Genomic DNA, 27,513 nt, shown 5'->3' on the forward strand with positions numbered 1-27,513 from the left:
TGAATTCTGCTGTCTACCAAGAGATCCTGAAGGAGAATGTCCGACCATCTGTTCATGTACTCAAGCTGAAACGAACTTAGGTTCTGCAGCAGGACAATGATCCTAAACACACGAGCAAGTCCAACACCGAATGGCTGAAGAAAAACAAAATGAAGACTTTGGAGTGGCCTAGCCAAAGTCCTGACCTGAATCCACAGTTATAGTATGTTTTAACAAGGGGGGCAATCACTTTTTCACACAGGGCCATGATGGTTAGGATTTTTTTTCACCTTTAATAATAAACACCTTCATTTACAAATTGCATTTTGTGTTTACTTGTGTTGTCCTTGACTATTGTTTAAATTGGTTTGATGTTTGGAAACACTTAAGTGTGACAAACATGCAAAGGAACAGGAAATGAGGAAGAGGGTAAACACTTTTTCACACCACTGTAGATAGTGATAGGATAGTAATATCAGAGATGTGAGAAATTGTAAATCTAGACTTGATTGTCAAAGATCTGGAAGTTTTATCTGATAGAGTCACCGAGTGGGAGCAAGGATCCAAAACAAAACCGTTAAATGAAGAACAAGATGGAGAGAGCGAGAGTAATAGGCTGCATCAGAGTGGTGAGGAAGCTAATACCTCTTGAGACTGTTTGTAAGTGAGGCAGGCCTTTGGATGGCGAAGCTGACTACAGAATGTGCATTACTCAGCCACATAAATCTGGGAGCCCCCGCCTCGTCTGCCTGCTTTGGTTTGGCTTTAATTACCTGAGCTATCCTGCACTCACCACCAGCACTTCTCTAATGGGGCTGCCTCGCTCGGGCATCACTCACACTCAGTCCGGCCAGCTGGCAGGATGGCCTGGGGGGGGAGAGCCTGGTCCTCCCATTATAACTCCAGGTCTGTGCCCTAACACACCTGTAGTCTGAGAAGGTGTGTGTGTGTGTGTGTGTGTGTGTGTGTGTGTGTGTGCGCGCGCTCGCACGCATGTGGCTGTCCATCTTCTCAGCTGTCACACAAACTAACTTGTGCAAGAGAGAAACAGAACATTAAGATTTCTCATACAAACAGTATTATTATCAACAGTTGTTTCTATTTGTGCTCATGCTGTCCAAGACTCGCCACTCATTTGGCCTTCCATTACACCATATAAGTATAAGTATTGGGTTAGTTATGTGTCCTTGGGGGGGTTTGCTGTCAGTCCGTGACATGTCCCGGCAGCTTCACCACTTGTCAAGTATGTGTGCTTTCATTCTCCCTGTGTACAGCTGCCTAACAATGTGCCAAGAGCTTTCAGAGCCGACTTAAAATGCATCAGAGCTTTTTGTTTCCCCCGTGTGAGAAGACAGAGAAGACACGGTGTGATCCGCTCTTGTCCCGGCCCGCTGTTGAATGGCTCACAGTGACCTTGGAGATTATTGCTATACTAGACAGAAAAAATGCTATATGTTTGTCAAGAGCTGTCTGTCATCAATGAGCTTTTGTGTTGGCTATCGATCGGCTCCTGGGCAGGACACGGGGTTGATGGATGCACAACAAACAGACTCTGCATTGCCAGCAAGCCGCCCAGCCAGCGGCCCCCCTCATGATGGGATGTCAAGTCTGGGAGGCTGCGGCTCGCCTCTCACGCTTCCCCCCTTTCGGATGAAAATTCACTCCAGTTTTGGCCCCTCCCTCAGCCTCTGACGCCGAATTTAGCCGAGTCCCTAAATAGTGATTTATTAATAGACATGAAGTGGATTATTGTAGTTTAACCCTGCTACCAATTCGTCTATAACAGGCCCTGATTGCTTTGTAAATGTTGCAAGTAGTTAGCGAGAGATGTGCCACTGCATCTGCAGCATGCACATATAAAGATAACAACACAATTCCCCTATCAGTTGACCTGGTTTCTCTTCAGTTAGCAAGCTCAAGCCTCCAGGGTGCAATTGAGAGTGCCTTGGTCCGATACTGGATACAGCACAAATGCCAGGCGTGATGTAACAATCATCATCCCCTGTGATTTTGGTGAATTTATTTATTTTTTTTAAAGGAAGAGAGCTACCGTTGCTACATTATTCAGCCTCTGTCTCTGTCTCTCAGACGAGAGAGAATGGCATTAAAGTTAATTTAAGGCTCCAGCTGGTGCTGTTGGATGCACAAAGTAGCGGCATTATTATGCATTTTTATTGTAAGAGGAGAAGCAGCAAAAGGCATTCTGTCGGAAAATCAGCCAAGCGCTGTGAAGTGTTTGTTTTCCTCTCTTGACTGGGTTTAACCCCACCTGGCTGTTAAGCATGGATACTCTATGAGGTCAGAGTGATCAATCTGCTTTGATATTTCATAGACCCCACTCAGCTTCCACCAGTATGAGCTGCTGCCGTTGCCCAGTGTTTTTCCAATGCTGGATTACAAATGCGATCCACCTGTGGTCACCAGAGATCTAAAACAAATAGACGTCATCAACACACACTCACATACACACAAACAAATCAGTGAGGGGCAATTGACCTCCAGGGTTTCAACCAATACAAAACAAAACTTCACAGAATATAAGCTGTGAAATTTTTACCGCCTGTAACAATCTTTCTTTGTAGTTTACAGTCACATTATCCCGAACATCTGGGCTATGAGTGTGTTGCACTAAAGCCTGCGTAATTCAACACTACCGGCCCTTAAAATAAGAGGAGAAAGTCTCACAGCTGTACTGTGCGTTTCACTGGTGCTGGACTGGATCCAGATTGCTAACAATTTTTCAGAGTTTGTGGACTCAATAACACTTGGAAGGATACAGGAAAACAACAACGCTGGACATGGAGGGGAGGTCTGGCAGATTACAGGAGATTTGTCGGCCCCTGGGAGTTCTCACTCTGATGTTGACAAAGCAGGGCTGGTGTAGGTTAGTGGAAAGAGGAAAAAGCTTTTGAAAGAGAAACCGTTCATCTATACAGGCTTGTGCATGATACATTTTGAACTTTATTTGTCCCTTTCAACACCCTCTCCCCCCGTCTGTTGCACCAAGGACAGAACATCAATGAATAATTTATCAGTCAAATCCAAAAATCTATGAAATAAAATCATTTGTTGCCCTATAGTGTGCTTGACAGAGAGATTGTTTATAAGGGTAGTAAAGCAGGACTCGAGCGTTGGTAACAATCAATAGTCTGATGGAATCCCGAGGCTCTCGCTTCTTGCCAACACACATCCAGACTGAGACATCAAAACAGCTTTTGGTTTCTATCCTCTCGCCTGTTTCTCCAGAACACTTCCAGCCAGATGGGCAGTTCACACACATTTCATTGGTCGTTTTGTCTTTGCATTGTTTATCTCTGTTTTAAAAAGCCCCTTCTCTCCACATCTTGAGGTTGTCATTAGCTGCAGTATGTTGCTGTGATGCCGAGAACAATTAGGATAATAATGCCGTGACCGATTGTAATGGTGATGATAATGAAGAAATAATGATAAGAAGTGATGGAAATGACTGTAGTAAATAGGGTTGCTGTTTTTAGTATGATTCCACAACACACATTTCTTACACCAATAATGATGCTGTAGTAATTATTATTATAATAATGATGATGAGTCCAAAATCACCCCTTACCCTGTCATCTGCGCGGCTTGTCACCAAAACAGTGGCTTAAGGGGTCACAGGACTGCTCATAGAGGTTTTACCTGTTACCCCATCACTTTACAGCCCTACACAGTCACTGTAGCCTGGGTCAGTGAATGGCGAATAGTTCCTGTCAAGGACTTATTAATCTATCCATTGCAATTGAACGGAGCTGGGCACTGAGTGATTAAAGAGAGCGCGGAGCCACTTTGTGTAGACACAGTGTCAAATAAAGGGAAGCAAGGACGACAGACGGAACATTTATTTATGGACCTATGCTTTGTGCATGAGGTGCTGTTGAGGAAGGAAAGGGACAAACAAAATCTTGAGGTAACGGCCTGCCACATATAATTAATTTTAAGTATTTTTAAAAAAAATACTTAATTTGATCTCAAAAAATCCTTTTCACACAAGCTTTGTTTAAAATATCTGTCCGAATGAAAAAGCAAAATTGAAGCACTGTCAAGAAGAAATGACAATAAACGAGAGAACGTTTTTCTCCCATCCCGGAAAGCGGTGTGGACAAGCAAGAACCTCCCCTGCAGCGCTGTGGAGGAAGGTGTGGTAAAGCGAGACTACCAATAGGGCTGCTTGGCTGCAATGGCACATCAATTCTGACGCTTCTGCTCCTCAATATAGTGGAAGATTAGCACTACTTTGGCCGCCATTGTGGGAAAATGTTTCCTTCTTTGTGACGCTTTACAAAGATAACACTCTCAAAGGTCTGGAAAGGATCCTAACTGCGTGTAGTGTTAAACTTTGTCTTCCTTTGAACTAAGACTTGTAGCAAACCATGAAAATAGACTTACACCAAAAGCGCATTAGGTGGACAGGGGTGTCCATATAGTTTTGGCCATGGTTAGGCTTTGGTACGGAAACGCTGCGCCAATGGGGCACCGGTTTTGACATGAACGGTAGTAACAAGACTGAATAACAACGAAACGTGCCAATTTTTGTTTTGTTGTCCTTTTAAATTTGTTTATACTATATACAGTAGAACACTAACGATGAGACCGATACAAATATTTGGTTATTTAAAAATCTGATATGCCTATAATATATTTAAAAAATAATTATACTGAAATGTGTTACAAAACAGATTTCCCTAATATAATTTTTTTTACGATTATTTTTGATTTATTTTTTCCCCTTTATTAGATAGAAATATTGTACAGACTTGAAAGGGGGAGAGAGATGGGGGAAGACACGCAGCAAAGGGCCGCAGGTTAGTTATTTGTAGTTATTTACGAGTTCTCACTAAAATATTATAATAATTTGTTTTATTCTCAGAACAGAGGAACATCAAAATATATTGAAGTTCTGATAAATAAAATGTATAAAAATACAAACTTAAGATGTCAAACTTAAAGTCCTTCGACCAAAAACACTATAAAAAAACTAATATCAGTGTTGCCAACAGGGACGTTGTAGAGTGGCCTCTGGTGGACAAAGTATGCAACGCCAATGCTCATAACATGGTTGACAGTCTGTTTTAATATTTTAAATATTCATTTATCAGAATCATTTATTTATCATATTTGTCAAATTTTTAAATCTGGCTTTATAAATGCTGATACCGATAGATCGGGATATGCCTAATATCGGCCGATAATATCGGCCCGCCGATCTATCGGTTGGGCTCTGAAATAAAATATATATATATATATATATGTGTGTGTGTATATATACTGTCTGTGTGTGTGTGTGTGTGTGTGTGTGTGTGTGTGTGTATATATATATATATATATACATATACACATACATACATACATTGGTTTAGGAACCGTTTTAAAAGTATCTTTTAGCACCGGTATCGCTCAAAACCCAAACAAAACCCAACCCTTGCCATAGTGTACATTATGCAATCAAAGAACATCTGTTTGCCACTGCAGAGATGCCGCTGTGTGTCTGTGGCTGAGCTGTGTGTTGATCTTTTTTAGCTCCCTCCCCCCTCCATTTTCTTTTCTCCATTTTGTTATAGCAGAGAAATGTACATTATTTTCACTTTACATTCAACGAATGATCTATTAAAGCAGGGTTGTGTTATGAGAACAGAAAGACGACAAAAATCCCCCATGGGGAGTATTGCTTTTTACTGTATGTAGGATTCTGTAGATATAAATGGGCCATAATCGGCCCTGCGGCTCTGCAAAAAGAAAAAAACTAAGGAAAAAAAACGTAGAAACGTGGCTAATTTACATAGCTTTGAGGAAAATGGGGTCGGTGTTTAGTCAGCTCAGATGGCAGAAGCAGGAATAACGTCAGAGCAGTTGGCTGACTGGTTTGTCTGACGTCTAGGCTGGGGGGATGACTGGCTGGCTTCGCTGGTATTGCTTTTATGTAAAAGGCCTCTCATCAAACTCATCAAAAGCTGTTCGACAGTCTTTTAAAATGCTCTGAAACCAACCAGCCCTTCAAAAAGGCCTGTGTCGGCATTGCATTGTATCCTCTCACGCAGTTCTTTTTATTTTATGACTACAGCACAGAGCACACACACACACACACACACACACACAGACACTCGCACTCACACGCACACACAAACACATATATATATATATATATATATATATATATATATGTGTGTGTGTGTGTGTGTGTGTGTGTGTGTGTGTGTGTGTGTGTGTGTGTGTGTGTGTGTGTGTGTGTGTGTGTGTGTGTGTGTAGGACACAAGCTCAGGTACAACGGGTATATCTGGATGAGTAAGTCATAGGTAAGATACTTCTGGTTGTTCCGCGGTAGCTAGCAAGCTATCAAGACATCCATGAGGTCCCTTCCAGACTTTGCCACGTTCACGTCATGACAAAGTAATCATGATAACGAGTTTCTGACCTGTACACACTGTTAAGGCCAGTACCTGAAATAGGCCTGTACTCACCAGGACAGAGTTCTGGCACTTCTAATTTTTTAATTAACACCAAAATCTGTATATCATAATTTATTTGGGAAAAACCAATTGCTTCTATGTAAAGTTGGACATTCAGCACCCACGTTTAGCCCAAATGGAATTAACCTTTGTTTTATAACCACATTATCACACACCGCGACTATTTGACTGGGAGGTTGATAGTCGAATCAGGCTCCTTAGATTGAATTGTTGATTAGTGGACTATTCATGGTCACTCCAATAGGAAATATATATAAACAGCCAAGAGACATGCAATGATCATGTCATGCAACTACTGTATTAGGTTACTGGCACCATCATCCAACTTGGAAATAGATTCAGCTTGGCAATTAATAATGCAAATAAGTTAATAAGTTCCTAAAACCAATAAACACAAAGCCTCACAACAGACAACTGATTGCAATTTTTCTGCCTTACAATTCAGTGTGTGACAAAAAAAAAGTTTGCTTAAGTTCAACATTCAGTGTGTAAAAAAAAAGGAAAAAACACGAGACACCATCAAAACTGCTCTTTATCCTTATGCATGGATGAGAACATATGCTTATCCAGCAATGAGTGTTTTTCTTTTAAAGCTACAGTGCGTAACCTTTTGTACACCAGTCTTGTGTCATGTGGATGCGCTGACAGTTTTGTTGTCGTTACTTAGAATTCCTCATGGGGGAGACAGAAATGCCGCACTTTAATTACGCATGGAACATTGAACAGTCAAACAGAACATTTATCACATAAGTAATTATAAAAAAAACATTTTCAATTAAATATGCCTCTGCCTGAGTCCAATAGCAGCATCTACATATTGCACCTCTTAATATCATTTTAAATAAAGGAGATAAAAAGAAGGAAAAATCCACTGAAAATAGGTGACTTCTGTAGACATGGTATGTAACATTATTCCAGCACCTATCTCATGAAAAAAGTCATTAGGATAATAAAAAGAGGAATGACAAATGTTGAACCAAACATTCAACTAAATATTGCACATTCGATTCATCTCCGTCTTCATGATTTGCTAATTGCATTCTTTCAAATCACGTTTTTGATTCGAAAGCGATTAATCGTTCCCCTAATGCATGTGGATTAAAAACACACGAGATGTGTTGATTGGAGAGCCTCGGAGGGGCTGGCATGCAGGTGTTATTACCTTGGCACAGAGCAACGGTAGCTGTTTCCCCTCGCTACCAGTCAATGTCAAGCTAAACGTCAGGCTTAATATGAGCTATATAGTTATTGCACAGACATGACAGTTGCATCAAGCTTCTCATCTTACTCGGCCCGAATGCAAATGAGATGATTTCCCAAAATGTTTAATTTTTTTGTGAATGATGTCATTTGTCTGGAATCAACATGTTGAATCAATTAGTGTCATGTTCAGCTATGACTATGTGATCAGACTGTTTGTTTTATATCCATCATTTCAGAGGTGAACAACACAGACTCGACCACACTGATTTCTCATAAAAAAGCCAATATATGAGCCAGTCATTATACATGTGACATCCTCTGTCTTCCTCATCTCTCCTGACCTGCTGTCTTCTGTCTCTGCGTCTCTTACAGCTCAGTGGACTTTGATTTAGGATCTCTGCAGCAGTTTATGGTGTATATATCCTAAATGGACAGTTTAATAGGGTTTTACTTTTTTTTCATTTATTGTGCTATGTAAGCAGTGATCATAAATTATAATAATTATAATTTGTTGCTGCCGGCTAAAAAACCTTGCGAGGTATCTTTGAAATGTCAAGTTTTTACAGAGGAAAAAAAGCCTTGTTTGAAGGTTGACCACTACTGCATGTGGGGGATTTGAAAGGATTTACTAAATGGTGGTTTATAGCTTTTCTTCAGCCAATCCAGACGCATGCATACCTTAAAGCACGGGTCTTCAACGTTTTTTAGGCCAAGGACCCGTAGCTGATGAGAGACAAAGCCGGGACTTCCTACTACATCTATTGTATAAAGTTGAGTTTCATGTTAAACTGGGCCTATAATAACGTGTAGGGCAGCCTAAAGCCTTTACACATGGTGAATACAATACCAAGCTTTTAAAATAAAAAAAATATTGCCATGTTCTTGTATTTATTCCTTATTTTTTAATATATAATATATTTAATGTTGAAATGTGGCACATTTAATCTTTAAAGGTGCTCTTAGCGATGTTGGGTGATATTTTCAGTGGCAATACTGTATTGATACACAGGCGCCAAGTATCATTCTTTTATTATATGTCTGTTGGTCAGTTTGTCTGCTTGACAATCCCATTTTGCAGCAATAACATTGAAATGACATGAACAAACACTGATATGAAAGGTACCGTTTTAAATAAAACAGGTGTTGAAAAAGGGGACATCCTTCCTTTTGGGGACATCATTTGAAATTAGAAGTTGGAAAAATTGTTTAAAATTACAATAATATCGTATCGTGGCATAATAATCGTGATATCTGGTGATTCCCACCCCTACTGTGTATACGGTATGATGCTGTCAGACAGTCACAGTGTGGATTAAGGTTCTTCCTGCCTTTAAAGCTGCTTGTTGGAGAGAGAAAAATACTGGATGTTCTGAGGTTAATATGGTCTGCTGGTGGTTGGAACAATAAAAGGTCAGATTGACCATGTTGATATACTGTGTACTTCATACTCACCAAATATAATAAGCACACCTGCATGTGAGCTTGTTCCTGTTTGTTTTCTGTCTCTGTATTTTTTAATTTTTAATTTTATTTTTATCCTTCACTCTCTTTGTTTTGGAAACTGCCATCAGGCTCATAGGCAATTCACGGTACCTTTGAACACGTCCTTAACAGGGCCATCATGCGTCCATCAGTGCCACAGCGTACATGATTTTATTACTCAATTTGATTCCATACAAGGTTCATTCCCCACATTTTTTATGCGTTGTGGGCTTAACTCAGGCAGAAAATAATCTGGACAGCGCGGGGCTCTGTATTACGGTTCAAACAGGATAAAGCACTGACAAATTTTGGACCGGAGGGCTAGTGAGCGGGGAGGACAGGAAGAAAGAGAGATTAAGAGCTACACCATTGTTTACCTCCTCCTCCAAGGTGCAGGATACTCTGTCGTTTATAAATGTTGGTAGCTGTTATTGGTTACCTTGCAGGCTTTGGGGGAAAGAGGAAAGGAAAATGAAAAAAAAAAAAAACTTTGGAAAAGACCCAGGAGGGGGGTTCGATACAACTTTAATAATGTGTAGCAGGAGCTAAATAAGCCATTCTGCGGTACTTTAAGACATCTTCCCTCCACCCATCTCCCCCCCCCCCACTCCCCACACACTCCCCTCACGGTCTCAGGGCCTGAATTATTAAAAGTGTTGTTTTCCCTTATTGCATTGCAGCAATGTGCCTCGTTGCTAGAAATGAGCTGCACATTCTGGAGTTTGAATGCTTAAAGCGACCCACCTCCAACGGCAGAGCCAGGGGAGGAGGCCTTAGACCAGGCAGCTGGGGACACACACGCACACACTCACACAAATAAATATGTATCTAAATCACCTATTCTCAGGTGGTTTGCTTCCATTTCTTTTCTCAGATATCAAGCAGGTTGCAATCAGGATCTATAGTCTGGCAGCAACAGACTATCATTTCCTTTATCCCTTAACTGTTAGGTCTATAAGTTTGTACGTATGTGGATAATATAAGTGCCAATCATGTCATTAAATAGCTTTTTCCCTATTTAAACAGTCTACCTTTTCACATAATTGCATCTCCAACATGTGGGTCATAGTTTTGTTCGGGCAAACAAGTCTAAGATCCAAAGAAAGGATCAGCGAAGGAATAAAAAGTAAAAGTTGTAAATGCAAAGAAGACTGCAGGCTGCATTCCTCTAGCCCTGCTTGCAAACCGCACACACATGCACACACACACACTTTAATCACACAATTAATAATTAATCAGAGACTGGGCTCAATGCTGTCGAGTCTGCAGATGAGAGAACACCCAACTGCTGAGAAGGGCCCTAAAAAAAGCAGGATTAACAACCCCCCAAAAAACATTAACAGTTTGTGAACCAATAAGCAACATGCCATCAGTTTAGGTTAGATCTTATGAAATGGAAGAAAACTACAGATGCTCCACTGGGGCAAACATGCAGAGTTGAATTAATTTCTTTTATTATAAACAAAAATAAAAATAATAAATAAATAAAAAGCTGCTGGCTTTACAGCTCTGCAGAGTTTATGAGGGGGGCAATTAAGCTGTCTCTTCTATGTGACATTTTCTACATGCATATGTGGAGAATTTGATTATATGCTCTGTTCGCTGCATGTAAACACCATCAATAATACCATAACAAACTGGTTGTAGAGGAATAGGTCAGGGATGTGTGTGTGTGTGTGTGCGTGTATTCCACGTTATCTCACAGTATAAAGCAGCTGCTGCATTGATTTCTATGTTACATTGCTCTGGAAGTGATCACAGCAAACCGCAATGATCATTTTGTTCAATTTATTTATTCCCACCGATGTATTAAACATGTTCAATACGGTTAGCGGGGAGATCAGAAGGCATCGGTTTATGTCCTCTTTTTTCTTTATTAGTTCTGCATGGTCCGTGCGTTCCCAGTGTTGCAGCAGAGTGTTTACCCAGCTGTAATTACAACATGCACAATGACCTCATTCTGCTGTGTCAGGAGCGGTAATGGATAGCCCTTGATCTTAAACTGCAAAGAAAAATGGTATGCACTTATTTTCAATGTGCTGACTCCATTCCCGGTATTTTTTAGACAAGGCCGTGACGGCGGATCAGAATTTGATATAAGCACTGGTGCTCCTATTCGTCTGACAAGGTCTCTCTGCCTTAATATGCATTCAATAATGTGAAATGATATTAGCTGTAGGAGCTCATTGACTGTGCACTCGGGGTCTCGCCGTGTCTCTTCGTCTCTGTCTGTATAGTGCTCTTCATCTGTTCCTCTTACACACACACACACACACACACACACACACACACACACACACACACACACACACACACACACACACACACATACACACAAGAAATGGAGAAAAAGGGGGAGGCTTGAACCTCGGATAGCAGCAGAGCAATCACACCGAAGAAATGCCCCCCACGCCTGGCCCATTAATAACAGTAATACGCACACTGCGCCCAAGCCTGAGCTGCCGAAAGCACCACTGACACTTTAATGGGCATTTTTTACTTTTGTTTTTAAATAATACATGTGCTGCTTGTCAGCACTGCTACGCTCCACCCCTGGTGTGCCTTTGCGGCATTCCTTTGTGCAGAAATTACAACAGGGACCTGTGTTTTCTGTGCTGCCTGCTCCATAAGCTGCATTCATCACATACATGGGGACGTCAGTGTGCAGTACATCACACTGTTGGGGAGGTGTGTGTGTGTGTGTGTGTGTGTGTGTATGTGTGTGTGTTGGCACGCATGCATGTATGTGTGTTTCTGTTTGTGAAGGCCCCTCATTGCAACTGAGCTAATTAAAAGTGTCTTTGAGAGGGTGAACCGTGTGCCGAGGCTCAGTGGCCGTGGACACGACTCATTATAGAAAGGGTGCTGCTATACATTTTACAGCAGGCTTGTTTGTGTGTGTGTGTGTGTGTGTGTGTGTGTGTGTGTGTGTGTGTCGAGCATGAAGTGTTATATTATTATATTTTACAGCAGGCTTGTGTTTTTGTGTGTGTCGAGCATGTAGTGTTATATTATTATTGTAACATTTTGATTTTAGCTAGGAAAGTCGCACAGAAAGTTAACCTGGAACTTCTGAATTGTGTTTCCGAAAAAAATTTTAATGACTGTTAACTTGGCCTTGAAATATATACTGTAAATGTCTGTCACACCGTGACAATAGACACGCCGTGCGTTCATAGGAATCGGAAAAACATTTCTCTCAATGAAACTGTTGTGGGGCTAGATTTAGCTAACAGAGTTTCCCAGTTGGTGATGCGTTGTTGACAACTGACGTACAGAAACACAGCCAACGATTGTTCAATTGTGTTTAATGGTTAGAAACTTTTCCTAGACATAGGAAATTCCCTCATGCATGTAATATATTTATATATATTGATTTAGGTTGTAGTCGTCTATTGGTATCAACAGAGTAACTTAAACGAGTTATAATAAATGGGTGCTATTACCAGTACCAAGTAAACCAATTCAAGTCATGTAGGCCTATGTTTTGAGCTCTTGTACATCTGTAGTGAGGAAAGTAATGTGTAATTGAAGAGCTTTGGGGTGTCTTTTGCTACTCTGGCCTCCATGTTTCCACACACCTGATGCTCTAGGCTACACCCAATAGTTGGTGGCAGTAATGCAACAAGTTGTTATGCCTAACACCAATTTTAACATAAGAAGAAGAACGGGCATCCTGACCATGTGAATTCTGGCAGTTGGAAAAACAACGGAATCACGGGGGCTGTCCCTGATATTCCCATAACTGTCCATTTGCACCTCTGGGAAATTAGATCCAAAAACACGTCTGCAATTACCGGTTGTTGTAAAAATAAAATATATTTACATAACCATATTTTATAATACAAAAATGCTGTAGTAGTTACTTTTCCTTAATCTTGGAATATGGAACACCAGGAATACAATATGCATTCAGTCAAAGAAGTTAGTGGTACTGCTGTTAGTTCCGAACAGTTGTTTTTTAAGACTGCCCTGACCAAGTCAAGCAACAGCACCAACACAAGTTAGAGACTACACGTTAAACAGATTATAAAAAAACTACTTATAATAAATTACAATTTTCTTGCAAAGTGATCAGCGTACGTCTTCGTCTGTGCGTACGCCATGTTTCCATGTTTCTAAATGAGGCCCCAGGAGAAGAGTAGCCATTTTATTATCTCCGACATGGAGGCTGGGTTTTTCTTTTTGTCTGCCTGTCAGCAGAATTACAGAAAAACTTCTGTCCCGATTTTTACAGAAATTGGTGGAAGGCTTTAGCATCCCATTTAGGGAGCAGATCTGAGATGTGAGGCGGACACACAGATATCTTTTACACTTTTGCTAAGAGTGTGAGACACAGTTTTTTGCTGCATGTGGTCTTGGAACAAACAAAAAAATGACTTTTTTCCCCAAATGGAAAAAAATGAACATTGTCAGATAGGGAAGAGGTCTGTGGTAGAGGGCTGCAATGCAAATCTTGCAGGAGCAGGCGGTTTCAACGTTGCTGCGGCTGGGAGCTGGCTGTACAAAATAAGTGAAGTTTAAAACAAATATGGTGATTACAAAAAAAAAGCAAGTCGGACATTTGGAACACGTTCTCTGTTGTTACTGACGAAAATGGAAAAGACCGGGACTTTGTTAGTTTTGACAAATGTGCAAAAGTATTCGTTTACTACGGGCATATATCTGGCACATTCAGGTTGAGGCGACATACCTGCTATGAATGTGTGTGAATGGTTCCTGTACTGTGTAAAAGCGCTTTGAGTAGTTAAGACTAGAAAAGCGCTATATAAATACATTCCAGTTACAGTTACAGTCCATGTATGCCAGCATATCTAAATTAATACACACAGTAAAGTGTTTTCCCTGAGGGACTAAATAAGACACAACTCAATGTTAAAAATCTATACAATAATGTGTGCGGACGGGACCCAAAATACACACTGTAGTACCGGGCGGGGGCTGAACACACGCTGCTGGAGCGAGCAGTGATGGTCAGAAGAAGTCAGTCCCGCACAGAGCTCTAGTCTGTGGCTCTAAAGAGTGCCCCCTTCTAGTTTTGGGCATGTCATTTTGTGGATTTTTTTTCTTTGTTTTTTTAAAGAGGTTTATGTAATTTGATTCAATTCACATAAATTCAAATTTTACTTTATTTGTCCCAGATGGGCAATTAAGAGGCATGAAGAGCAGCACACAAAGGACAGTTCACAGACAAGATAGAAATGCAAACAGATAAGATAGGAATGAATAAATGATGCTTTTACTGTGACAATGAACATTATTCTTTTTAAAGGTTTTTAGTGATTTTGCTCTCCAATGCCATCCTCATATTGTACCTCATTTGGTTATTGAAATATTGTCATACAGTGTTGGTAAATCAGCCAGGCTAAGTTGTGTGCAACTTTCTTGATTGTAGGTGAGTTACATATCAGTATTTGACAATACATGTAAGGTTAATAAACCTCTGAAATCAATATTTATAACAATTGATCAGGCCTTCTCTATTATTTCTCTTCCTGTGCAAACATTTCCATTGATTGAATTTGCCCCCCACCCCCCCTTCAGACATAAGTGTCTTGCTGCTGGAGTTCAATGCTGTTGCCCCTGGCTGCTTCCTGTCCATTCCAATGACGCCTGCCTGTGTTTCTTTGTGTCCCCGTAGGAAACACGTTGTGTAAGTCAGGAAGCATTGCTGTCTTCGGGAACGTGGTATACAGCGGACTGCTGAACGATCACCTCTGGCATTTGGGAGTGCCCCTCTTTACAAGACTGGTAAGAGCAGCAGCCCCCTGTGTGCACACTTACCTCTGTTTTTTCACGAGAGTTTCATGCGCATAACCCCAAACAGGCTTCAGGTGCAGAATTCCCCAACGTCTCTAATGGGCTGCTTTTTATGCCCGCTCTGTTGACATGTGTTAGTTGAAGTTATATTCAGCATACAGGATGTGACAGTGCTCTGCTGGGCATGTGAGGCTAGGGAACCACATCTTAGCATTTTATTTCATATCGGACCTTTTCTGGCTGAGGTTGAGCTTCAGGAAGGAAAGTCCCATGTGAGGGAAAACAGAGATGTGTCTTCTCTGGCCCCACAAACAAAGGTGAAGCCATGTATGGATCCATTTCTTCCCACTTGAAGCTGGCCCGGTGTCTAGTTTGTACTGACAACTGAATAATTCATGACATTTAGCTTTGTGGCAACGACTTTAAAAGATGATAAGGTTGTAATTAAGAGCTGGGGCAGTTAAAGCTTGTGTAAAGGATTAATGATGAATGTCTATCCCTAATTGTCAAAGGGGAACTTGAATGTTTGTTTTACCGGGGCTGGAATGTGAGCTTGCGACACAGAAGAGCTTCTTGTGAACAGCATAAACCCTGAGGATCACAGCGTGATTTTCCCAAAGAGAAAAAAAAAAAAAGAATTTCAGCACAGCATTTTTTTTTTCTTCTTGTTAATTACCCCCTTTCTAAGCGGGTTGCAAGTTTTCATCAATGGGTATTATTGATTAAATCTGTCGTTGTAGCTGTCATCGGTGAGTCGGGAATTACTGTTGATTGGTGCACAAGGGTTGCATATAATTGGGTTACATTAAATAGATAATTCAGCTGATCTCATAAATGTCTAATGTGAAGGCTTGTTTGATTATCAATTAATGTCAAACGGAGAGGCAAGAGGCTGCTAAGATTCCAGTTGGGTATGCTTGCGTTGCATGTGGCAAAGCTAGGGAATGTTATTCTTTAATTCACAACTCTATGAGCCAGTGTGTACAGTGATACATATATATATAGGCAGTAATTAATTAAAAGTTTAACTAAAGCTAATGCAATGAAGTATGTGGGAGGAAAATACTTAAACAGATATTTTCATAGTTCAAAAGTCTCGTCAAAGCACCCTTTTTAAAGCATAGAATTTAATATAATAGGATAGCCTTGGGACATCCTATCATATAATAGTTCCTCCAACAAACTCTCCTTAAAAAAGGATCACCCTGATTTAACACACCAGTGCTCGGTGAATGAACGTTGTAAATGTGCTATGTGGCATCTGTAAACGCTTTGTCAATTCCTAATGATGTCATAGTGATGTCATCAGGGTTATCGTGCCATGGGATTGCAAACTGAAAGCCTTTGTTAGAAGTGGGAGGTGCAGAGTTGCTGGCGTTTACCACGCAGGAAACACACTTGACCATGCTAGGGACATTAGGTCCACAAAAGGATGCACAGAAATTAATATAAAGAGAAAATAATCCAAAAAAGATCATCAACTAGGTGGTTGTCTTTAATTCCGTGGTTAGATTGCAACAGAGACAATTGGATGGAATGATGGAATCAAACATATACATGGAGACACTAAGACAGAAATGAATATAAATAAGTTCAATGAAACAAACGATAATTACCACGTAACACACATAAGATGTTATGCATTAAATGTAGGCAAGATTAAAACACGGAAAGCTAAAGTTGCCCTGCCACACGTATTACTTTGTGGTAATGTCTGAAGTTCTACATGGACTCCTGGTTACCTTGTTTCAAGCCATTCTAGTGTGCTATAGAAAGCCTTTTAAGAAGACTCAGCTCGATTTGTACCATTTCTCATTCATATTAAATGAACTAAGCTGCTTGACTGTGATTGGCTAACAGCTAGCCAATGAGAGCCTGGCTACCAGCATCCTTTACCCAGCACAACTGGGCAAGCTCATGAATAGTAATGAGCGCAGGCAACATGACGTCAGACTGACCAGTTTTTTTAATTGGCCTGATTTCTCCTCTTATTTCTTTCCAGTGGCTAGAGCTGACAGAGGAGGTAATTTTCAAAATCCCCACATAACACAAACAGGTATGGACCTGGTATATTTCTAAAAATTTAGGTAAAAACGTTTTTTGTGTTGCAGGGCGCCTTTTAATATACCCTAACTTCTTTTCTAACTAGACCTAATGTTCCCCTTGATGCCAACGTGTAGACAAATGTAAGGGGTTAATATGAATGTGTGCATGTACACGGCAACCACACTCGTGGCTCATGTGTTGAAGAGCGCCAACGACCACTGTCACCAAATTAACATCCTCTGTGTTCCTTCTTGGACCACTGAGTAACATAGGCTGCAGGAGCGCTTGTTGAAGGGAAAAGGTGCGACTTTCTGCTGGGACAGAAAGGTGTGGCCTCGTGTAGCACTCAGTGTGCCTGCTGCTGACACACCAAGTCCGCCGGCGGTGGTATCAGCATGACACGCAGCAAGCCTTCACATCCCCAACACACAGCCCCTAATTACTGCACAGCCCTGCCAGTTTGCAGCCCTGGGCCAGTTCTGCCTACTCAGTGCCGAGGTGTAAACACTGCATTATTAACATTACACACAGTCTGTGCACACAACTATGTTTAATATACTCAACGTATGTCTACACGGAGGCGTTACTTTAGCGGGATTCTTTACGTTGAGACATACATTAGATTTATTGTTTTCTAGACAGTGAGCTCCAGAATCAGCAGATGGGCAATTTGCTGCGTGTAGGGTAATGTATGCTTACAAATGATGTTTAATGATGTCTTCCAGGGCTGAATATGCAGGCTCAATGTTGGAATGTTGGGGTTATAGAAATACCTCAAACCATGTAGTCTTCTTTTTACATTACTTATCGCCTGTCAGGATGTCTTGATGACATAAGACAATTTCCCCTTTGTCATTGTAGCACACACTTGAGCTAAATTCTCATTTTATTTTACAAAATGAGAAATAAATAAAGTGCAGTTGAGGCTATAATCTCTACCTGCCTACCGTGTGCAGCGTTGCAGGGGGCTAAAGCATATCCCTGCATGCATTGGGTTAGAAGATGTATACTTCCCAGACAAGTTGCCAGCCTTACAAAGGGCAGACAAACTGTTTTTATTCCCACGGAACCAGGAGGTTAAACTATTATGGAACATTTGTAAATATCAGGTTGAGACCTCTTAATATATCATAAATATTTTTGTTTTTTACAATTCATAGGCAACAGTTGAGCCAGAAGAGTGCATGGACAAAAATTCTGTATGTATTTTGCAGCATTAGAGTAGTAAAAAAAAGAATTGAAAGATTACAAACAATACACATAACAGTATTAACACTAAACACGCAAATGAAGAAGTTTAAAAATCAACAACCCTGCAGCTGTGAGTCTCTCAGGAAGCCAAGATCAGTATCCACAGGCTAACAAGCAGAGTGCACCGCCTGAAACTGGTACATGGACCACTGTGTACTGGCTTTGATATCACCAGCAGGCGAATATACAGATTTGCAGTAATCTGAGCAGCAAGCAAATCAGGAGCTTTACAGCTATGGCGAGCCCAAAGGGAAAAAGTGTAAGTCTCCAGCCTCACTGCTTAATGTAAGCTCCACTTTGTCACAGTGCTCCAATGGTTCTGTACCACTGTTTAATGGAGCAATGCTTCCATCTTGATCGCTGGTGATTTATACTCTTTTCTTTTTCTTTTTTTTTTTTCACCAAAATTAGGAAACCCACTAAAAATTGTGGATCCTTTACTTACCCTCTTTTTCTCGGTGACTAATTTGAAACGATGTTGGAGTTGATGGAATTTTTTTAACCGTAGCATCACGCCAGAAGAGGGTCAAAAGGTAGCATGTCCACCTGTGTGGCATGAATTCCAATTACAGTATTTCCCATTAAAGACAAAGGCCAGGTGTTAGTGGGGGTGTTAGTGTTTGTTTTCGCCAGTGGGAAAGGCGCTATAAGGGCTGGGCAATATGAAGAAAATGAGATATTGCGATATTCTTGTCCTAATACCTTGATGACGATATTGTGGCGATATTATAGGGTTGACAACCAGTGCTTTAACAAAATATCTTTACAATGATATTTAAGATAAATAATCTCCAGGAATGTAGATATGAATAAGTGTATAGAGGCAAAAAAATTATGGAAGAGCTAGAACAGTCTGATAAAATAAAATGACATCACTTAATGTAACGCAGCCTTTAAAACCAGGAAAAGACAACACGTAAGCCATTTATGATAATACGATTTTCCAAAATCTAAGACGAAATGTAGTCTCATATCAATATAATATTGAGATATTGCCCAGCCATAGGACCTATATACTGTAAAGCTGAGTAGGCAGGAGAAGGTGAGAGATTTAGCTTTGTGCTAGCCTCTTTGTTACCCTGTAGCTGTAAACCGTTCATAAAAAACAATAGTGCTGTGCCAAAACCTTTTTACACTTTCTATTTTTTAAATTTTAGAATTTTCTTTTTTTTTCTTTTTTTGTTGAAGTTGACACACACCCATTCAGACTGGATTCTATGTGAGACTATTTCAAGCTGGTTGTTAAAGTGCAGGTCAGTCAAACCAAGAAACATTTTTAAATGTAAAAAACATTTCTGTGCAATCCAGAATCCAGCGTGAGCAAGAGTGCAAGTATTTAGAAGCTGCAAATAGTATCACTTCCTTTCACTACAAATAGATATGAGAAATGTAAAACTTCATCACCACAAAACCTTACTGACAAAGCTTACAGAGCCTTAAAATCCTACTGTTGTTTGAGTGCAGTACTACATAACAGTTTCACTGTGCACAGCCCTACTTATACGCATAGAAATGTCAATACCCACCTGTGGAGCTGATGAAGGCAGATAAAGCAAGCATGGCTGAGGATCCTTCTCAGCGAGTAGTAAAACGGGTCACTCCATAAAGTGTGTAATTAGAGAAAAGTTACCTGCAAGACACAGGATGGCGTGCCATCTTTCCTCGTTTGGAGCCAACCAACCGGGCCTCACACCAGCTGAGACCAGACATTGTTGGGCCCAGTATTTGATGAATGAAGACGATAGGTCGAGATAGCCATAACTTTAGCCCGCAACTCCGCTGGGATGTTGTGGGGTTGAGAGTGAGAACCCGGCGGAAGTGGGGCTCATTGTCTCCTTAGGAGTCTTCCTAATGACAAGGATCTGTGTGTAGTCTGACAGAAGATGCTCTGTAAGTAGCAGCACACTACAGAAGAGAGGTGAGATCATCATAAAATATTAAGACAGCAGATCTCGAGCCGGTTAGGGTCGGAAACAGACAGACATTTTAGGCACAACGAGCTCCGTGTGAGGCCTTCACTTCCTTCACTCTTTGAAAGCTCTGTCTTTTATAATGGATGGCAGAGTCTCTGGGGAGTGTCTAGACTAGTGGGAAATCTAAATGGTCGGGAAAGCCACTCGCATCCTTGGTAAGCAGCTTGGAGCAGGGGAGAAATGCAGCTTGGGAAGCAGGGAGACAGGAAACAGGGAAGACCAGGTCTTAACACAAATTCCATTTTTCATCTGTAATTGAAGGAGATTTCTAGAAAAGAGAAGTGGGGATTAGATGATGCTAAAATGCCCTCAGATTCTTATTTTCTACCTTATTCCCTAATCCCTCCAACCCCAAGTGCCCTTAGCTTCAGACCATGGTTCTTTCTTTCTAGATCCACTCCACCCCTGCCTGTCAGCCCCTTCCCCTCCAGTCTCCCACTCTCTTTCCTTTTTTTTTGGCATTGCCTCCACCCTTGTTCTTTTCCTCCCTCTCTCCCCTAAGTTATTTATGAGCAGGACTTGAAATAGACTTCAGTATTTGATAAAAGCGTGATCCTTAATCCGGGTTGCCTGAGAAGTGCATTTCATTTTTATTTCCCATCAGAGATTGATGCAGGAGTAGGGCGGTTACCCACTCTGTGATTGCTAATGTAAATCCATTGGGTTCTAGTGGACATGTATAAAGATATGGAGGACTTGTATGTGCATGGTTATGCCACAAATAAAAGGTGTGTGTCTGCGTGTGCGTGTGTGCGTGCCTGCAAAGTAATGGAAAGGCTGGATTGTGATGTGACAGAGAGGGAAGGAAAGAAGAATTATCTGAGGCATGTCTTGATTTATCCAAAGCGAAGCTCACTTTTAGAATAAACCATTCTTCTAAAAACATCACAATATTTGCATGCATATGATTCTTTGACTGCCGTTTCATATTTCAGCATCCACTTGTGCTTTCCTGAAGGAGGTGGGAAAAATAAAATGGGTGATAAATTCAAGATGACAGTTACGCCATATGAATGAGGCCCCTTGTGTATCAACTCGCTCAAAGCCAGCTGCAAGTTTAACTCAGCCTCCTTATGTTGCAATTACTGATGGGTAACATAACCTGAAAATATCTGCTCCGTTCATTACGGCAATGTTCTCTATAGTTGGCAAATGTTCTTTAGGATCCTACAGCAAATTAGCTCATCCCCCAGGACGTCTTTTATTGGATGATCCAGCACTAGAGGATGCCGCAAAACCACTCGAGCTCTCCGCAGCCTGCCCCGGTTGCCACAGGGTTAATATTTAAAAGCGTGCGCTCCCAGTCGTGTATTGATGATATGTTTTGAAAATTGCTGAGGCAGGCTCATTGTTACAGTGCTGTCTAGAAGATAGCCATGCGCCCCCAAAACCCCGCCCCCACCCCCCCCTCCTCCCTCTCCTGTTTTCTCCTCCCCCTTCACAGCCACCAGATGGAAAACACAGTAAAGCGTGTAATGTAATATAGCTTGGCACACAACGATGGTTCACACCAACGTCATCACACCAACTTCATCTGGCCTGTGATCCGCCACAAAACCAAACCAAACCATTTGGACCGAACACACTCCTGGTCACCAACCCACAAGTTTGTTTGCTTGCACTGGGGGGGGGGGGGGGGGGGAATGAAGAAAGAAAATGTACCGACACACACAAACACACACACACACACACACATACATAAAGACGGGGAAGCTCAGCAGCTGAAATCAGAAAACAAGTGGAAAATAGGCTGTGTCTCCCGATTGCCTGTGGCATACTTTAAGGTTTTCTCTGAGATCCCCCAGTTTTCTTTTTTTCAGTGTTGTCTTCTTCTCCTTCTTCTTCTTTTCAATGAAATAAAACTGCCACAACTTCAGTGCAACATCTCAGTCACAGACAGTAAAAAGAAGAATTGTCCTCTAGCACCAGCATCATCATCAACACCCCCACCCCTCCCCTCCTCGCATAGCTCTCCACCATGACTCCCGGCTTCCTGTCTCCCCCCCCCCCCCCCCCCCCCCCCCCCCCCCCACCCGGGACGTTGAATTTTACAGTACCGTCTGCATGATCCGGTTTGTTCGGCGCACTCCTCTATGCAGAGCAACACGGCTCCGGTGGAGGAACGCTGGAGGCAGCTGTCAAGTGCAGGCTGCTGCTCTAGTTGAGCCTCGGCGCCGTACCGACTGATTTCACATTCACCAATAAGAGACGGCACAGGGGGGGGAGAGAGAGAGAGAGAGAGAGAGAGAGAGAGAGAGAGGGAGAGTCTCGAAGTGAGTGGTGTGGAGCGGCAAGTGGAGTGGAAGAGTGTCAAAAGAAAAAAGAGGTTACAACACCTCCCCAGCTCTCTTTCCTTTTCTCCCGTCTGTTTTCCCCCCCTCTTTTTTGTGCTGGAAAGAAGAAGAGAAAGAAGGGGACTTTAAAGAAATAAGTGAAGAAACAGCTGCGTGTAGAGAAAGAAGAAGGGAAGGGAAAAACCTCAAGTCAATCCTTATTGAACAGTTGAGAGGGCTGCCTCAGTGGAACGGGGACCAGAAAAAAAACAGCTCTGTCCAAACGCTCGGACTCCTCTTGACTCCCAGGCTGGTTGGACCGGTCCCAGTGCTCGGCCCCACTCTATCCTCCACCCGCCTGCTCACACCTGTCCCGCTTCTACCATGATGATGTACTTTTGGGTGAGTAACAGACCACAAAGCTCCAGCATTAGAAAAATAGTTGGTGTTTAGAGTGTGTGTGGCGTAAGTGTTTTAACCCCTACAGTATATAGAGAGTGTGTTTGTGTGTGTGTGTGTGTGTGTGTGTGTGTGTGTGTAGTGGTGGTGGTGGTGGTGGGGGGGGGTTATACCTCCCACATGCATGAACAGAGCTGATGGTTTTTCACTTCCATGTGTTTTTTTGTTGCTGGCTGCTGCCAGATGCAATAGAGGCCTGTGTGTATGTGTTGGATTTATTCATCCTTTAAATGAGAGAGAGGATGTTGGAGTGTGATTATTACCCGCACTTATACCTTCACAAGTATTGCTATTCAACTCTTGCTGACAGTCAAGCTACCCAGCATATAGCATGTCTGCCATTTGAAACTATATCTCGCTCATTTACCCCGGCATCTTAGAACGAGCTGCCGGGGTCTTCTGGGGACTCATTGTGATTTTGTCGTCTGTGCTGTGCTTTAACTGCGTTTTGTGTTGTCTTCATTGTCAATACGTCTAAGTCAGCGTGAATTGCTCCTATTTTTGCTTTTTCATAAATGAAGCCGCATTAAGCTCAGAATGAGCATGATTACAGATAGTTAACCAGAGCTGATGATTAATTCTGTTTGAGATCATGTGTGATTAGTCAGGCTGGTTTGTATTCTCACCACAACAATACCCACCCAGTGCTTGCTGCTTCAGCATTCACACTGCACAATACATTTATTTCTCACTAATGCACATCACAGATCATTTTAATCCGCCACTGTTTTGCTAACTTTCATTTTCCACCTTCACAGAAATACAAAGTAAATGGAATTATGTTCCAATGCTCCACATCTTTCCAGCTTTGCCACTGTAAACAGTTTGGGCTGCATCTTTGCAGACTGTGTGTGTGTAGCTATTGATCATGAGTTCAGATTTCTGGGGCGAGAGAGAGCATCTTTTTGTTTTTTGGGGGGGCAGGAAAGTTATTTGACGTGCATGACTTAATTTTGATAAAATACTAAAACCTCTTATTTTTATTTATTTTGTTTTTACTTGGAAATGAGAGCAAAACTTGGGTAACAAAAGAACGTTCAGCATGCTATGAATGAAGCAGCACTAGATTATTGATTCAGAGCTCAGATTGCCAGAGAGAGAGAGAGAGAGGATGTTTTGGGGCCAAAGTTACTCTAAGTGGATAGACAAGCTCACATTTGAACCATGAGAAAAAGTTTTCTTTTTGTTCCCAAGTGGAGTGGACATGACAGGAAGGTGAACGATTTCCAAATTATGTTACAACTAAAAGAAAATAATACAGCGTGCAGTGTTGTTTTTGAGGGCTTCACTCCAGCACAGGCCTCCCTGATAGTCTTGTGATGCCTCCTGGGTATTGATGGTTATTGAGAGTCTTCGTGGGCTGTTTGAAGCGGCGCTAAGAGGACGCAGCTCATCCTTTTCTATCGCCAGTTCCTTTACTGATTCTCCCTGCACTCTGTCGGCAGCGATGACCACACACAGAAAGGCTGAATGGAATGAAGCAGTATCGCTGACTGTTTACAGCCTGGCGGGCTCATCGGTGTCATAGTGGGCCTCATACTCACGCTGTAGTGGGCTGTATCTCTCATCAGATCAGTGAAGAAGCTAATGCATCTACTGTACATTATCTTGTGTGTTTGTGAGTGGTTTCCATTAATGTTGGACTAAGACAAGCTAGACATTTGACTACTTTCAGTTTCTATTCACTTGTGAAGTAGCATTATTATTTAGCTTTAAGCATTAATTCAATGCATAACTGCCTTGTCTTTATCATTTCCAGCCATAAGTCTAAAATCTATAATTATCTCTGTCACTTTGATGCAACAGGATACATTTCTGAATGATCACTGAAGCAAAATGTCAAGTGTTGATGGGAATGTTTTGCTCAAAAAAGAAAAAGGTAGTAAATATATTTTTATCCAGGTTAGCTACAGATAGGATGCAAAAAAAAAAGACAAACGCACGGGAGTTATTGTTATTGGTTTTGTTGTTATTCAGTTTTTAATCTCAGTCTGAAAAAAACAAATACATAATGCTGGTTTGATAAGATAATCAATGGAATGTTAACCGTAATTAATTTAGGAAAGGGACTAACAACCTGTCTAAATAATTTATAAAGCACCAGTTCTTAACATTTACCGTCCCCGGCTTCTGAATTGTGAGGAGTCGCTGCTTTTTTTCCCCCCTCAGTTTTATATCATTGAACATTTAATGTCTTTGTGTGTTAGACATAACAACCAATTTTAAGATTTTGCCTTGGGCTGGGAAATTGTGACGGGCCATTTTGACAGTACTCAGACATTCCTGTAGAGTAGTTGCCTAAAAGATTGAAGAAATAATGGGGAAATAAATGGTCATATTAACAGACCATGAAAAAGATTGTAAAATGCTGCCCTAAAATGTGACATCAGACTGGTCATGTTGGAATTCAGAGGATGGTATTTAGTTTTAGAAAATGTTAAAATGAAATAAAATGTATAGGTAAATCCTTATTTATCAAGACAAAATGCCAAGTATAGTTATTTTCAAATTTGAGGATGAGGTTTGTCTGTTTTATATCGCAGTAGATTTAATGTGTTTGGGATGTAGGAAATTGTTCTGGACCCTTTTCACAATTCTTTGACAAAAACAGTGTATGGATTAAACTAAAAATAAATCAATTCAATTTTATTTAAAGTATCGGTTCACAAGAGAAACCCGGGACAGACCCGAGCTTTTGGTAGGCGATGCCGGTGGGGGGTGTGATTAACAGTGGCAATAATATTCATAAATAAAGGAATGGAACAGTGACTAGAAATAGTAGTTGTTGTAGTAGTTCATGGTGTAGCAGTGCACTGCACCGTGTAGCGGGGCACTGCTTAACATAGCAGTGTGTAGAAGGGTGTAGCTGGACGTAGCAGGGCACTGTAGAGCGTAGCAGGGTGTAGCAGGGCGCGGACCAGGGCCAGGGCAACAGCTGCAACCAGGATTTAGGTGCAAAACTAATCTGAGGAAAAAAACTTAAAGGAAAATTCCGGTCAAATTCAACACTTTGCTCTGTTGTTTGGAAAGTTGGAGTTCTTTCAGTAGAGAGAAAAATGAAAACAATTGGTGTTGCCTACACCATGTTATCTTCCTGCTAGCGTTAGCACCCAACAGGCTTGAACAGGGCAAGTTTTAAACATGTTTTAGCCTTACAACATGTTCAAAATGTAATTAAAAGTGCCAACCCATGTACTGTGATTCCTTCCGAGTGAACACAGTGAATCTGACTGCTGTAGATGTGACAGAAAGGCATAAAAGTTGTGCTCATTCAGCTCTGTTTAGTTTCTGTGTTGATACTGCAAGGAGTGTTTCGGGACCGTCTACAAACTGCAACACCGAAAAGAGATAAAAACATATTTAAAAAAATAAGCATATGCTTATTAAAAGTAAGTTCTGTAATACAACTAGAAGGAGGTAAGTTTGGAGACAGTACCTTATTTAATAATGAAATAGATAAATATTTTTGTTTTATCTTCTTTCTGTGTTGTAGCACTCAAACTGCCGTCTCAACACAGGAACTTAACAGAGCTGAATTAGCAGGACTTTCATGCATTTCTTTCACATCTACAGCAGTCAGATTCACTGTGTTCACGCGGAAGGAATCACTGCACCTGGCTAGGCTATTTAAATGACATTTTGAACATGTTTAAAAGTTAAAAACACGTTTAAAACTTGCCCTGTTTAAGCCTGTTGGGTGCTAACGCTAGCAGGAAGATAACATGGTGTAGGCAACACCAATTGTTTTTGTTTTTCTCTCTACTGACAGCACTCTAAATTTACAGACAACAGAGCTATGTGTTGGAATCAACCAGAATCCTCCTTTAAGGACTCTGGGGAATAAGCTCCCCAGAGCTCAGTTAGTAACCAGCATTTATGAGAGACAACAATGGAAATGAATGTCTGCGTGTGCCCTGTGTAATAACAGAAGTGTTTACATAAGTTTGGGTGCTAAGCCAAGAAATAGTAAGTGAGAATGGGCAGCAGTAAGACAATTTAGAAAAATATGACAGTTCCAGTTTCACTGCAAGAAGTAGAGTGATAGAATTATGGCCATCTTCTCACTTCCCTCTCAGATCTACATCTATTCAGCAGCAGAACATTCGCTGGATGACATGAAAAGTGAAACTGCTGCTTGCAGTATAGCATTGCACTAGTCATTCCTGAGAACAGTAACTTCACAAGCAGTGCATGATCAATGATTTACCAGCCATCCCTGGTATCTACAGTGTATGTCTGTGGCTGAGTGTGTGCTTTAGGGTACGTGTCCACAGCGGCGCTTTTTTAAGAGGAATTAGAGGAATTGCCCCGCTTGCCATGATTTAACGATTCATATGCTTGCCACTAGCAGTTGTCAATATCTATTCAAGGACCACTGACAAGCAAAGAAAACAGGCTACACCCTCCAACATCCGCTACGGTTGCACCCAATTGGACAAACCCTTTCTCGTGGGCTCTCTGCTCCCCGAATTTTAAAACGGATCAACATGGCAGCTCATTTGGAAACTTTCTCAAATTTATGAAAATAGTTATCAGAATGAGTTTCTTGAAAACATTTTAGATGATAAATAAGCAAATATGATATTGCAGAATCTGTCTTCATT

General features: G+C 41.3%; 1 protein-coding gene across 12 annotated transcripts in view; it reads left to right on the forward strand.

Moving 5' to 3' along the window:
- Positions 1-27,513, forward strand: part of LOC117958594 (RNA binding protein fox-1 homolog 3-like) — a 407,104-nt gene that overhangs the window by 262,274 nt on the left and 117,317 nt on the right. For 11 of the 12 annotated variants that reach the window (XM_034895077.1, XM_034895075.1, XM_034895078.1 and 8 more), the window contains one exon: positions 14,789-14,898. In XM_034895077.1, coding sequence (XP_034750968.1) covers positions 14,789-14,898 — 110 coding nt within the window. Of the gene's footprint in view, positions 1-14,788; positions 14,899-22,283; positions 22,853-27,513 lie in introns of those variants that run through there. The other variant, XM_034895087.1, reaches the window with a different exon arrangement.

Source organism: Etheostoma cragini, chromosome 15 (genome assembly GCF_013103735.1).
Source record: "Etheostoma cragini isolate CJK2018 chromosome 15, CSU_Ecrag_1.0, whole genome shotgun sequence".
NCBI lineage: Eukaryota > Metazoa > Chordata > Actinopteri > Perciformes > Percidae > Etheostoma > Etheostoma cragini.